Below are 14,488 nucleotides of genomic sequence, written 5' to 3'. Positions count from 1 at the left end.
CTCTGCCGGGAAGATGGAAGACCTGACTGGCTTCTCCAGGGACCTTGAGAATCAGCAAGATCAGCCGAGCCTTTTCTTGTGGCCTTTTTTGTTTGCTTCAAGTCCTGGAGCAACAGCGGGTGGGGGACCGGCCCAGGGGTCCCTCCCTCGTCCGGCTCTTGTTCCTGCAGTGGGAGGAGAAAGGAATGACTGGGCGCTCAGGCTCCAGTCTGTATGGGGAGAGGGTGCTTTGGTGGAGCAGCTGCCGTCTGCTTTGGTCAAGATCTGACTTCTTTTTCTGTCCCCGCCTTGTTCCGATCTGTTGCACACGGCCTGAAAGGCTGGGTCCTTCACACATGTCCTGTCCAAGCCAGGGCTACCCCGAAGGGCGAAGAGAGCCCCCACATAAATAGGAACCTCCAGACCATTTGCCTTGTTTGTTTGTTTTTACAGAACAGGTGTGAGTGCAGAATGCTGTCGGTTCCTACTTCCCCCGGAGGGCGGTTCCCTCCACCTTCTGGCTGGTCCTCGGGCCAGCACAGGGGCAGAAGGCTGTCAGACGCTTCTTTCTGAGGGTCGGTTGTGACGATGCCCTCCGGGGGAGAGTGAACTGTGGAGGGCGTATTCCCCACCTACAGAATAAGGACTTTCTGAGCGTCCCTGTGATTCTCTGCGTCTTGAGTACGGCCTGAACAGGATGTCTCCTCCTACCTCTGCGGCTAGGGGCAGGGGTGAGGCCTGTCGGGGTTGTGGCCGCTCGGTGCCCCTGAGCCCTTGGTCCCCCGTGCCCTCCTTCTCCTGTTTCAGCGCTAGAGCCGGCCTGTGTGCGGTTGGCCTGTCCCCACCAGGTCCTCAGGGGCACGGCCTGCGGGGCTCCCCAGAAGGAGAGGCCAACCACGGCCTCGGCAGGCAGATGGGGTTCTGTCCTGACTCAGAGCTCCAGATGAGAGCCTGGGCTATGTGCTCCGATCTGGGACCTCCCTCTGCAGCAACCAGGCTTTCCCAGGGAAGGCGATTTGGGGATCCCCCATTCGCCCCATTCACATCTCCTCTCAGCTACCCAGAGACTCACCCATGCTAATTACAGGAGCAAAAGGCCTCCTGCAGCAGGGCTGTGACCAGCCTTTGCCCGCTGGTGACCGGAGGCGGGACCGTGGGCCAGAAGAGCCACAGGTGTCGTCTGTGGCCCCAGAGAAGCCCCCGCCTATCACCTGGTGCAGATCTCAGGGAAAAACTCGGGGTCAAAAGGATCCAGGAGAAAGCGGGGTCGGGGAGAGGAGATGGCTCCACTCGGCACGCTGCTCACCCGGGACTGCCGCCAACGGTCCGCTGGGTTGGGTTGCCCGTCGGGTCACCGCGTCCCTGTCCCTTCTACTTCGGAAGCCAACCATGAGCAGCCTTGGCTGGGGACCCTCAGGCGCCGAGAGGGGGCGCCCCTTCCCATCAAACAGCCTCCGAGCCCCTGACCCTGGACAGAGCTAATAGTTCCTGCTCCGGGAACAGGATGATTTGCACAATCCGGGTGCACCAAGCCCGACCTCCGAGGCTTCAGAACGGCGGGCACGCGGGCTGAGGGATTCCCGTGGTGCTCCTGCGCGCCACAGCAACGTTTGTAGGGCAGAGATGGCCCGAGAAAGGAAAGGAGAAAAAAAGAGAAAGTGCATTTGTCGCGGTACTGCTCAGCCTCCCCGACACCCCTGATGAGCCCCCAGAGGAGTCCCCAGCGCTGAGTGGGCATCCCCCGCATCCGTGTCCGAGCGCACCGGGGGAAGGAGAGACCCAGACGGGGCGGCAGCTTCACGGAGCAGAAAGGACTCCCACATGGGAGGGAAGGGGCTGGGGGCAGCGCAGCCTTATAGGGTCTGGTCCAGCTGCCTTAGGAGTCTTCTCTGGGCGGGGACCACTGCTGACCGTTTTCCGTTTAGAGACTTTTCTGTCTGAGGCTGTGGCGTCCAGGACCTGGCGGGCATGGCGCTTGGTCCTTGCTTCCCGGGATCCGGGCCGGCGGCTCAGCCTTCCACACTGTATTTTCAACGTTCTGTGTCTGTTTTAGGTTCCTTTATGGGTTCTTCGCTCAGTGGCTGCTTGTCCAGTTTTCAGCATATAGAGCCTGACCCGCAGATGCTTGGTACGACCTTGCTCACGCCAGCTCCCTGAGGACCTATTGACTCCTCAAGTCCTATCACTATGCCTTTTTGCTTACTCCAACAGGAGACCTGGTTTTTAATTGTTATTTGTAACTGTTATGCACATCCACATTTTCTCTGGACTGTGGGGCTGAAACAGAGAAAAGAGGAAGTGGATCACAGAGCAGACGTGAGTCAGCGGCAGCCACTGGCCTGGTCAGAGTCTTATGCTTCCGGCCTCTTGGCTCTTCTGCAGCCCAGGCAGAGGGAGGGCATGTGCAAAGGCCCTGAGGTAGAAGGACCACATGTTGGAAGAACAGCTGGAGCAGAGTGAGCCAGGGAAGGGAGGGAACCAGAGAGCCAGCGGAGAGGAGCTCTGGGTGGGCCCTTACTAGCTGGACTGTAGACAAGGGCCCCAGCTCTGAAAGTCGTGTGGCCATCAGAGGATTTTGAGTAGGGATGAGGGTCTGCTCTTCTGGCTGCCATATAGGAGGGGCGAGGGGAAGCAGGAGGCCATCACAGCCCCCCAAGGGATGGTGGGACTCATGGTGGCGCATGGCAGTGCCAGTGATGGGGTCGGACTTTGGGAACATCTTGAAGGTAAGACACATGGTGACTCAAACCCAGATGTAGACAGAGAGGTCGTGTCCTCCTGGAGGAGACAGCTGCGGACTGAGCCGCGGACTGGCGAAGAACACGGGGGGTGGAGTCGGGGTGAGATGGAAGCCCGAGCTTGGTTCTGGCAATATATATATGTAAGCAGTCCAGCCCGACTATCCAATCACTGCCCCGTGCACGCGGTCTCCTCATGGACCCTTATGTAACCACATAGGGCTCTATTGTTCTCAAGCAGTAATAATGTTTCTTTCTTGGCTCCTGGTGCTGTTCATGTATCAGCCACGAGCGCACCCATACCCTACCTAGCCAATCATTCTCACTTCCTCAATCTTCAGGCATTTTCGTCTACGTGACTCCTTGCATCTGCTGGATGGCTCTCCACACCTGCCCCCCTGGCCTTCGGTGGTATTTTTTTTTTTAAGATTTTATTTATTTATTTGACAGACAGAGATCACAAGTAGGCAGAGAGGGGGGAAGCAGGCTCCCCGCTGAGCAGAGAGCCCGATGCAGGACTCGATTCCAGGACCCTGGGATCATGACCTGAGCCAAAGGCAGAGGCCTCAACTCACTGAGCCACCCAGGCGCCCCTCCCAGCTGTGTTTTATAGGAACGGCTGTGTCGGCCACTCCAGGTAAGGGATCAAAAGGCCTTATAAAGCTGGTCTGGTGATTTGGGGTTTGAAGCACTGAAGGCGCCTCCAGGGGCATTTTATGCAGAAGGGGACGGCAAAGCAGGACAGCTGAAAGAGACAGATCACTGGAAAATTAAATGTGGGCTTTAACTGAGAAATAATCGTTTTCTATGAAAGAAAATGACTTCTCTGGAGGCCGGTATCAGGATTTATCGGCCCAAGAGATGGTCAGGGATTGGAGTCAAGGCGTGAGGCCCTGGCGGCCACAGTCTCGGTGCAGAATTTTGCCGGCTCCATGGACTCGAGCGCCAGAGCCGTGCTCTGCATCCGCTGGGCCGGGGGAGACTGAGGGCATCAGACACCTTCCCCGGGGCTGAGCTGGACAAAGTTCCCACAGAGCGCAAGGCCGTCGTGGGTGTGGGGCCGCCGGCACCGGGGAAGGTCGCTCAGGAGGGTCCGGCTGGGAGCGCAGCCACCCCACCCACGGCCGCCAGAAAGGGGGCAAATCTGCAGGGTTTTGACGCAGGAGATTTATTACCATGGTGGCCAAACGTGTGTGTGTGAGATACATAATTCCTCTCACAGCCTCGTAAATCCAAAAGGGTCAGCAATAAATAGAGAAAAATAAAAAATCACAGACTAATTTGTTCAGAAAACTAGAAGGAAATCAATAAAAAAGCTGTAGCTCAGAAGCTATTTGGAAATGTGTCTACAGAGCGCGAACACCCCCACCCCCGGTCCAAGCCTCTCCCCAGCGAAAGCAGGAGCGCGTGAGGTGTCTTAGCTGTGCCTCCCTGAGCCCGAGCCAGCCTGTGACAAAGGTGGGTCTGGCCAGCAGCCGGCCCAGACACGCAGCTGCCCCTGAGCTGGGGCCTGGTGGAGGGCTGCCTGGAGGAGGCAGCTTGCCAGAGCCAGAAGGTGGAGGGCACAGGCCGACCTTGGGGCTCTGCCAGGTGTGGAGACGTGTCCCACCTAAGCTACAAGTCACGAAGGTCTGGGTCTTCCCAGGGGTCCATAAGTGCTGTCGAGGGGATGAATCCCTCTCAGAAAGCTGGGAAGTGTGAGGCCCTGGATGGAAGGAGCCAAGGCCTGAGGGGTCAGCACCCCGCCCTTATCCTGAAGACTGCGGTGTCCCCGAGGGCTCATTCCATGGTGGACGGCCACCAGGGAACGGGCTCTTGTGTCTTCCAGAAGGTGTCCTGAGCACCCTGGGCCCACCTACCCCCAGAGGACAGGCGAAACCTTGGCCAGTGACCTTTGGCCCTTGAGTGGGCTACTTCTCTAATCCACACAGCTGGGTTGGCCCACATGCAGGTCTGGGCCTCCCAGGACCACAGAGCTGGGGGTGTGAGCCCGCACAGATGTGTCCCCTGCCCACCTCCACCCGGGCTTCCCACATCCCCAGAACGGTGCTCTCTCCCGTGGCCTTTGTGGAAGGCTCTCCGTGCTGGCGGGCGGTCTCTGTGGGCTGGTGCCTGGTTCAGCCTCGAGCTGCTCCCCTTCCTGGCTCCTCCAGAATGTTCTCTCTTGAATCCGTGACTTCCGCATCTGTCCTGGGCCAGCCAGCCTTCGGACACGCCCCGCACAACCTTTCAGCTTCCCGCCTCTTGAACTACGCAGCAGGGACCCTTTTGGGGGCCTGATGGAAGCCGTGGACCCAAAGCCCGGAAGAACAGAGCCCACTGCACGGGATGTCACACCAGTGCCCGGTCCCCCACCTAGCGTCAGAGGACCACCTGCACGGCCGGCTGCAGGTGGCTATTCTGAGCGGCGGCTCTGCCCTCGGTGGTCCAGGCTTCCGGAGCCTCCCACACACACAGGCACACGTGGGCACAGTGACACAGCAAGGTCACAGGTGTCTGTGTGTCACCGCGGGCCCTGCCCGGTCTCCTCAGGAGTCTCACCAGTCTTGGGGACGTGCCGGGTCAGCCGTGGGGACACAGCTGCTTCTCCGTCAGTGGGCGGCCGGCTGCGCAAGCTCTGAGAGCACAGCAAGCGTGTCGCATAGGATCCTTCTGGTGAGCTGGCTGGACACCAAGTCCACCACCTCGGCTCTCTCCCCACCAGGTACATCTGCGTGGGAGCCCACGCCCAAAGCAGGATCCAGGCCGCCATGCCCGGTGCCAGACGGCCCCGTACCTCCAGCTGCCAACAACATGGGCAGACCCTCCGCGGCCATGAAGGCCACTCTGGATGGGGTTGGGGACTGCGCTGGCAGCCTTGGGAGCCCCCCCACGGCACCACCGTCCCCCCCACACAAGGGGGACCCTAGGCAGCAAGCTGGCTCAGACCACTGGCTGCCCACAGCCTCAGCTCCCCCATCAGAACACGATTCGCCCAATTTTTTCCCAAGGCTTCCACCCTGTCTGCCCGCCCCCAGGCAGAGCCCTGACTCTTGGGGCCCCGGGGACAGTGGCTCAGGCAGGACCTCCTCAGACAAGGAGGGCAACTCCCCAGTTCTGATGGAGGCATCGTCCCCGGGGGGGCCCGGCGAGCCCCCAGCAGACATGGCGTCTTCCGGTGGGGGAGGGAAGTCTCCCGAGGGCAGGCCGGCGCCCTCGCGCTCTGCTGGGAGGGTGGGTGGCCAAGGAGGGAGGCTGGCGTCCCTGTGGGTGGAGGACGGAAGGTCAGCACTGCCATAGGACAGCACGTCGTCCACGGGGGACAGGATCTCGGGCAAGACCCCGCTGGCCAGGGTGGGGCGGGCTTCCTCCGGGGCAGGGGAGTGTCCCCTCCCCCCACACCCAGGTGCCCAGCCCTCGGGCGTCCGGGCTACCAAACCACCAGGGTCCCCAGGAGGAGCCTGCGGGCTCACGGGGACCTCAGGCTCAGACCGGGCCTGTTGAGGTTTCCTGTGGTTGGACAGACTCAGGTCAGTGACCCCAGGCCCCTCGGGGCAGCCAGCCGAGGCCTGAAGAGCCCCAGTGTCTCCTCCTTCGCCAAACTCCACCCCTTCTGATGCCAGGGACCCGGAGGGAGAGGAAAGGGGCAGGTCTGAGTCACTGGAGGGAGAGGCTGTGGATGGGAGTGGTGGGGAGGCAGCCTCCGGGGACACCTGTTTGGCTCTTTCTGTATCTAATCCACTGATCAGGCTCCCACTGGTTCCGGAAGCTTCCTGCCCCTCCTCAAGGCCCAGGGAAGGAGACGCAGAGCAGGGCGGGTGGGATGAGCCTCCCGCAGGGGAGCGGCGCCCTGAGGCTGGGTCAGCACCCGGGCCTGGCCCCAGCAGGTTCTCCTCATCCCACACCTCGCTGGATGCCTCTGACAGCTCCGACCCTGACCTCCCAGCAGGGGCATCCGGGAGAGGCAGCAGCCGGCCCGCGCGCACGAGTCCTCCCCTGGGCTCTGGACCCCCTGCGTCTGTGGGGGAGCCACCCCGGCGACTGGTCCTGCTGCCCCCCAGCCTCTCCCAGGCCACCCGCTCCCCGCCCCGGTGGACCCCCCAGGAGTCTTGGGGTGAGAGCTCCCCAGACCAGCCGGGGTCTGCATCAATGGGGTCCCCAGCTTCCCAGTCCGAGAGGGAGACAGAGCTCTCGGAAAGCTGCACCAGCATGGCGGACGCCTTCTGAAACTCCTGGAGAGAAGAGCAGGACAGCCCGCTCAGGGAGGAGGCGGCACGGGACGCGGCATGGGACACGGCATGGGACCCGGCATGGGACGCGGCACGGGACCCGGCGCAGGTCCCCGGAGCGGACTCAGACTCGGACTCGGGGCCCAGCCCCAGGGGGCTGCCCGCATCTGGGCTGGAGGGCGCAGGAGCTGCAGAGAGAGGGGCATTTGGGGGTGAGGCCCACAGTCCTTATGCTCTGTCACCCCTGCGGGCACGGACGGGCTGCAGCCCACAAGCCACAGGCCCCAAGCCAGTGGCCCAAAACCAGAAACGCCCTGACAGGCAGAAGAAATGTCCACAGCGCCCGCGTGGCTGAGCCCCCACTCTCCACCCGCCCGCAGGGGAGGGAATCACGTCTGGGTGGGTCTGGCCTGGGAGCTGCTGTGTGCTAGACAGGGAGGCTGCACCCACACTGGCCGGCTTCCTTGAGGCCCAGACACCCTGGACAGGGATCTCCCTCACCTGCCCCGCAAGGGCCCGTGTCGGGAGGGTGGGGGGCGGGCAGGGCTCCCCCGTGGGGCTCTGGGAGAAACCTGACTCTGACTGAGAAGCTGGTCTTGGATGACCCTTAAGTGGGAATTCCTTGTCCCTTGTGCAGAGTGGGGCCTTTTGTGGGGGGGGGGTCACCTGGAGCAGCAGTCCACGGGGCAGCTTCCGGCCGAGAGAAGGGGTCGTGGGGGTCCTCCTGCCAACAGGTCTCCATCCTGCAGGCACATTTTTGGGGGTGTCCCGGGGGCTCCCCCGTCCCATCCCCCCAGCCTCCTCCTCAAGGCTCAGGGCCTCCGCGGGACCTTCAACTACCCCCGTGAGCTTGACAGCCGGCCTGCTAGGCATCTGCCCCAATAGGAAGGGACCGCCAGGGCACAGGACTCCCCGGGTGGGGGCAAGGGGCCCTGTGTTTGCGGGTTCTGGCCTGTCCCTGCCTGCAGCATCAGGTCTCTGGGGGTGTTGCCATCTGAGCAGCTCAGAGGCACGTGTTCCCCAGAAGGGCCCCCCCTACCGCCCCTACCACCGGACCTGGGGCTGATTCCCCAGCGGACATCTTTGTTTCCACAGAGGGGGTCAGGCTCCGGACAGCATGGGGAGGGCTGGGGGTGCCCAGGGGGCCCAGGCCAGGACGAGGGGTACCCGGAGGGAATGCGGTTCTCTGGAGGAGAGGACAGGCATCTCCGTGCCCCAGGTCCCGACTCCTGCCCGAGAGTCCCGCCGGCCCCAGGCAGCCCTCCAAAGTGCACACCTCTGTCCCCCTGACGCCCGGCTTTCCATCTGGTGGGGCTCCTCCTTGGGGCTGTCGGCAAAATCCAGCTCTGGTTCTGACTCTGCTGGGCTTATGCTGCCTTCAACCACCTGCTGAAAGCATGTTGGAGAGAGACCGCCCCAGGGCACTGGGTCCTGGCCCCTCAGCGGTGGATAACCTCTAGCACGTTCCTGTGACTATGGTAATGAACAAAGACCGTCCCCTTAAAGATGGCCCTGGAGACCCCCACTTGCCAGATACCCTACCCCGGACTCCAAACACCCCCTCAATGGACGAATCCACCTGGGAAGGGCCAAACAGGTCCCAAACATCCACACCCCCATCTGGTAGACAGGGTGACCCGTCCCATCCAAAGCCACACAGTAGAGCCTGACCAAGCAAGGCCAGGCCCCCACTCTGCCCACAGAGGGTGCAGGGCCAAGCCTCGACTCACGCTGGCTTCCGGGGGGCTGCGTGGACTCCTTCCGCCCAGGGAGTGCTGGCCCTGGAGTTTCTGCCCACGGCGTTCCATCAGAGGCTGCGTCCTCTCCATCGACGACAAAGGGCGGGGGTTGGGCGGGGGGTCTCCTGTGAGCAAAGGGACCGTGAGCACTGATGGGCGCGGAACGCAGGGTGTGGATGGCACAATGTCCAGGAATTCTGAAGCCATGTGGAACAGTCTCAGAAAATGGGCCCACCCTTGACCTGGCCTCCTGTCCTACAGAGAGGGAGACTGAGGACAGGGAGGAGCACCCCTCACCCACCCCCCTGCCTGGAAATGCTGGTGGAGGTGTGTGCAGGGGACCCTCCCGCCGGCAGGCCCCCTGCACCTAGACATGGAGGGAGCGGTGGGGGACAGCCCTGTCGCACAGCTCGGGCACGGCTGGCCAGGATGCAGGTCTGTCTGATCACAAGCCGGGTGCTGCCCCTGGTGGCCAGGGCCCCCGGACAGAGTGATTGTCCGTCCTCGGCCGCTGCTGCCTTATCTGGTTACCTGGGTCCACAGGGATCTGGCTCTCTACCAGCCGGCCCCCAGCATCAGGCCAGCCACTGGCCACAGGCATGTCCTCTCCCCACACAGGCCTTGGAGGCGGTCGGTGACTGTCCGCAGCTGAAGTGGCCTCGGGGTGTGTCCTGTCCTCCTGCCCAGTGGGAAGGCTACAAGGCAGTGAGTGCAGAGGGTCTGTGACTGCCTGTCAGGGCTGTGCCCTCCCCAGGCGACAAGTCCTGACTGGGACACTCCACAAGCAGGACGGCATGTGTCCAGGGCGCAGTTGTGGACAGTGGCTGAGTGGTCAGCACACGGGTGAGGGAAGACAGGGCCTGGGCCCTGCCCACCAGGCCATTGCCCCCAGATGGGGCTGTGTGGCTGGGGGCTAACGGCATAGGCATGGTTCTGCGGCGTAATGGGAGGGACTGGCCACTGGGCTCCCCTGCGCTCTGGGAGGCCCAGATGCCACACATCCAGACCTGCTCCCGTGCTCGGGACACATGGACGGACATCAAGAGCCCCCTCCCCCATGGTCGCAGCCTCAAGGAGGCGGCCGGGGGCAAGGGCCTGGTGCGAAGGTCAGTGCTGATGGGGAGCCCGGCTGGGCCACAGCTGCCTCTCTCTCAGGCTCGGCCTGCCTTGTTTCTCCACCCTCTCTCCCAAGGCGCACACTACAACCAGGTACAGCTTGCTGCCCTCCCCTGATCAGCATCTCCCCGCAGTGGGGTCACACCCACATCGGGGGCGTGAACAGGGATGGGGTCCCAGGGCCATCCTAAAGCCTGTAATCTTGGGCCTTGAAGGAGGGGACCGCTCAGGGACTGGAGCTCTGACTTCTCTGGGACAAGACCTGGGAGGCAGCTGTCCCCTCTGGGGTGTCCCAGACGCAGGTCCCTGCCCGGCCCCAGGAGCAAGGACGCTGAGCACAGAGCAAGGGGGCTGCGCCTGAGCCCATCACCCACCTCTCAGCACTGCCTAGGGGACAGGACCGGCTAAATAATCTGGAATGGGTCTCAGGCCAGGAGCCAGGGCGGGGGTAGGGAGGGCGGTGTGGGGCTTAGCAGCGCAGGGAGTGGCCCCTGGGGCCCTAGCTCAAGGGTGCACCTGGGCCCTCACCCAGCCCCAGCTCCACTGAGCTCCTCTTGCTGGAGCCGAGAGAAGTTCCTGTTCTCTGCACGGCCTGACCTCCCGCAAAAAATCAAAGGTCTCTCTCTCAGTGAGGAAGGGAGTGGTTATGAGAAATTTGAGATTTTTCCTTCTGTGTACACAGCTTCTCTGTTCCCTAACTTTCCGACGGCGACTAGTGCCTCGCTGGTGTCAGGAGAAATCAAGCGAGGCCTCGCCCCCTCGGAGGACGGCTGGTTCCCGCAGTACCCAGGCCGACCCACAGCCTTGCACACGGCCCCGCCCACCCAGCCTTCCCAACCGGGCTCCCTGGGACTGAGAGGGTACAGCGGGCCTGGAAGCGTCTTCCGAGATCCCCGGGCCCGGCCATCGAAGGCAACGTGAAGGGTAGATCAGTCCACGCTGAGATTTACTTGCAAAGTCCTCTCACGGGGAAGGCACGCGGGGCTTGCGGTCGGGCAGCTGAGTGGGCCAAGACCCCCTTGTGCGGAGGAGGCAGGCAAAGGGTCCTGCCACGTGGTCCGAGGGCTGCTGGAGGCTGCTGGAGGCGCAGGCAGGCGGGGGTCCCTGCGAAGGCCGCTCCTGGTGGGGGCGGCGAGGCCTTCCCACGGTAGGGGCCGCCTCCTGTGTCCTCTCCCCCAGCTTGCTGGGATTAGAGTCTGGCTGGTGGGCCGACAGCCCTGGGGCCATTTGATTAAGGCAGAAGAGAAGGGACGTAGGACAGTCGTGATGGGAAAAGCAGCTCGCTCTCTCCCACAGGGCTCTGGGTCAGGGCTCTGGTCGTTGGACTCCCCCTTGACCCTCGCAGGGCAGCGCCCCTCTCATCGGCCAGGAGAGGCCCTGTTGTGGCAAAACGAGGCCAGCAGCCACGTGGCCAGGCCTGTGAGAAAAGGCCCAGCCGTCACAGCTGGTAGCAAAGCCCTGAGTCAGCCTCCAGGGAGGCTCCTGGCTGCTGGGGGTGGGGGTGGGGGCCACACAGGGGCCACCTGCTGCCCCCCAGCAAAGCCTGTCTAGTTGTTTTGTCTCCCTGCACCCCAAGTAGCCAAGGCATGGTGGCAGCCCTGTCCCCTTTCCCAGATGAGGAGCCGGGCTCAGAGAAGGGAGGGCACCCCAGGGCCACACTCTAGCCAGCAGCCCAGCTAGGCGTGAGCCAGTGCTGTGCTCCTCTGCTCCTCCCACTGGACCCCAGGGCCACGCTGGCCTCTGCCCACATCCCCATGGGCCGGTCAGCTGGAGCAGGGTCCCCTCAGGGTCTCCAGGGCCGCCCCCTCCCCACCAGCAGGGCTGAGACGTGCAGGGCCCAGCAGCCATGAGCACCGGGGCCACTTGGCACAGGAAAGGCTTTAATGGTGAGCACGGAGACCAGGAGTGCCGCTGACAACTCACTGTTGGGCGCGTGGGCTCTCGGAGCTTCTCCGGGGGCTGGGGCTGGTGGGGTCGCCAGGCCCACGTGGTGTTGACGGGCACAGATTGCCCTGTGCCGGCCCCTCCACCTGAGTGGTCTTGACTTTGGGGCCAGACCTCTGAGAAACAGCACCGGAAAGCAGTGTGAAACACACTTGTGTCACCTGCTCAGGCAATGCAGGGGGTAGGCTCCATGTGCGGAGGCCGCTGGCTGCCCGGGCTGCGGCGTGGAAGCTGGTGCTCTCGCCGGCGGAGACAGGCGGCTCTAACCTCCCAGCAGCCTGCGTCGGAACTAACTGCCCCCCGGCAGATGCAGACGTAAGGCTCGGGGCTGGATTCCGAGGCTGCCCCGGGTCACCGTACCCACACTCGAGGCCACGCTCTGGCAATGGGCAGTCCCGGGTCACCTGTCCTGCAGGCCAGCTTAGGGCAGGGCACACACCCCTGCTGCTCACCCCGCAGAACCCAGTTCTTTCCATGCTCACCCCGCCAGGCGAGGCCGTGTCAGCGTCCCCATCTCAACCGAGGATACGCTGAGGCTGGGGACGGCCGCCCTACTCAGTGTCCACACGACCCCCTCCAGGCGACAGCTGGTGGGGACGGGGAGTTGGAGCAAGGACACCTTTGCTGCTTGGCATTCCCCAAGGGGCTGTCCCCCCAGGAGCCCAGGCCACCCTTCCTTCTTGCCTCAGCCGCCACCAGCCCCAGCCCCATCCCCAGCTCTAGTCTAACCCCCTCCTTCCCACTGGGCTTCTCACCCCCACCCCTGACCCCTACTATGCTGTGTGTGTGGGGGGGTCTGGATCCCCCTGGAGAGACCGACCAGGACTGTGGTATCCGGGACACCTCCTTGGTCCCCGCAGGAGGCGACTGCCTCCTGCCCTCCCATTACACCTCTCCCAGGCCCTCCCCGCTCTGGGTTGAGGCATATTGACGGGGCTCCTGCACTGTCCCACAGAGCAACCGGGTGGCAGGTGACAGGTCTCCAGCCTGGGGAGTGCACCCACCTGAGGCAGCCCAGTCTGGGCCTTGAGCTCCTGCTGCAGCTGTACCACAGCGGTCCGCAGGGACAGGATGTCCCTCTGGTGCTGCAGAAGCAGCTTCCTCTCCTCGTGCGAGAACCGGTGGGCGTTCTGCAGGCATCGGATTGCTCTCTGCACCAGCCAGAGGAGAAGTCAGCAAAACCCCAGCCATGCACAGAGAGAGACCCACAGGATTAGAGTGATGAGCGGGGAAGGGGGAGTCTGGGGGGCATCCCGGCTCCAGAGGGGCCTTCCCTGAGCCGCTCCAGGTGCGTTCCTCATCCTGCTCAGCATGTTGGCCACCCTTGGGTTTGGCCAACAGGAGGCTTGGCAGGAGGCGGGAGGGAAGGTAGGGTGTTGTTCCCTGGACCCCCTCAACGTGGGTCGGGACAGGCTGGCTGCACTTCTGCCCTCCCCCACATAGCCCTCCCTCTCTCCAGGTTCTGGGCCCTGCCCCCACCCCCCGGACCTGTCCCTTCATTAAACTGTCCGCAGGTGTCCTCTGGTCCCTGCTTTGCCTCTGGAGGGATGCCGTTCGGCAGAGCCACCTTGCCCAGAGTACCCGCTTGGTCTTCGCGCACCCTCCCCAGGTGGTGGCAGCTTTCATAGGTTAGAAGAGCTATGTCCCTTCTCAAGGTTCCCAAGAACTGGGTCCCTTGCTCAAGCCCCAGTGGTCAGCGGCTCAGACTGCCTGGTTCACCACTGCATTGCCACGTCATAACTCAAGCCCCTTCTAAGCTGCCTTCACAGCTCACAGTCATGGTATCTATGCCCTGCATTTATCTGTTTAGGTCTCCTCCCGTTGGCCCCTCTGCCTGGAATTCTGGTCCTTACAGGCTATCTGGGGGGAGGGTTTCTGTCAACCTACATCACCCCTCACTGGCCCCTGTGGGTCCCTGAGCAAGGCAAGCCCCCTACACTGAGCCTCAGTTTCTCCATCTGCCTAAGGGGGGCTAAGACTGGTCCCACCACAGAGTGGCCCCGGGACACTGGGCTTGGAGCAGCTAGTGAGCCCCTCTGCAGTCGTGCACAATACCCCGTGGGTAGTGCTGGCCGTGCTAAGGCCCCTGTCGCCCCCGCAGCAGACACGGCTGTCATTCTCCCATTGGCGAGGCTCCAGGAGGCCCCAGGGGGCAGGACTAAGGCCACGCTGGCCCCCCTGGGCCCTGAACGCTGCCCTCACACCACAGGGTCCAGAGCTCCCTGGGAGGGCGCTGATGGCAGGGAACTATCACAGGGTGGTGCAGAGCACTCACGAGTCAGCCTGGAGGGTGGCAGGACAGAGTCGGTGCCGGCTGCCCACCCACCCCTGGGGACTGAGCTGGCCCTTACCTGCTCCTGCTCAAGGCTGCTGAGGGCCTGCTTCTGCCTCTCTGCCAAGACTGCCAGCACCGCCGCGTTCCCCTCGTGGCCCAGACACCTGGGGGAGGAGGCAGGACCCACTGCCCACCTCGCGCTGCCCACCTCGCATCCAGCAAGCGGATGTGGAAAACTGCAGACACGGCCAGCCCTGGCCAGTCAGGTGGACCTGGGATGGCCCCTGCCCATGGCTCTGACAGGCTGGGGGAACCCAGGGGACCTGGGGGCCCAGCCCAGGCTGTCACTCTTCCCACATACGCTTCATGCCCTTGCACCCTGGAGCTCCCGCCGCCCAGAGGGTCCTTTGGGGAGGGGCACGTCGTGGAACCACAGCCTGGGAAGCCCTTCACTGGGGTGTACTTTTTGGAAGCCAAAGAGGGAACATG

At 63.2% G+C, this 14,488-nt stretch overlaps 1 protein-coding gene across 1 annotated transcript in view; it reads right to left on the bottom strand.

The window, feature by feature from the left end:
- Positions 1-3,862: 3,862 nt before the first annotated feature.
- The window catches only part of CCDC187 (coiled-coil domain containing 187), a 35,652-nt gene continuing 25,026 nt past the window's right edge, over positions 3,863-14,488 (bottom strand). Inside the window, exons 18-25 of the mRNA XM_082695201.1 lie at positions 14,076-14,163; positions 12,729-12,875; positions 11,704-11,840; positions 9,196-9,359; positions 8,656-8,789; positions 8,202-8,398; positions 7,592-7,668; positions 3,863-7,113 (exon numbers count right to left, since the gene is read on the bottom strand). Coding sequence (XP_082551327.1) covers positions 5,309-7,113; positions 7,592-7,668; positions 8,202-8,398; positions 8,656-8,789; positions 9,196-9,359; positions 11,704-11,840; positions 12,729-12,875; positions 14,076-14,163 — 2,749 coding nt within the window. The 3' untranslated portion in view covers positions 3,863-5,308. The remainder of the gene's footprint in view (positions 7,114-7,591; positions 7,669-8,201; positions 8,399-8,655; positions 8,790-9,195; positions 9,360-11,703; positions 11,841-12,728; positions 12,876-14,075; positions 14,164-14,488) is intronic.

The sequence above is a fragment of the Mustela nivalis genome, assembly GCF_964662115.1.
Source record: "Mustela nivalis genome assembly, chromosome: 13".
Classification (NCBI taxonomy): Eukaryota; Metazoa; Chordata; class Mammalia; order Carnivora; family Mustelidae; genus Mustela; species Mustela nivalis.
This window is presented reverse-complemented; position numbering and strand designations above follow the sequence as displayed.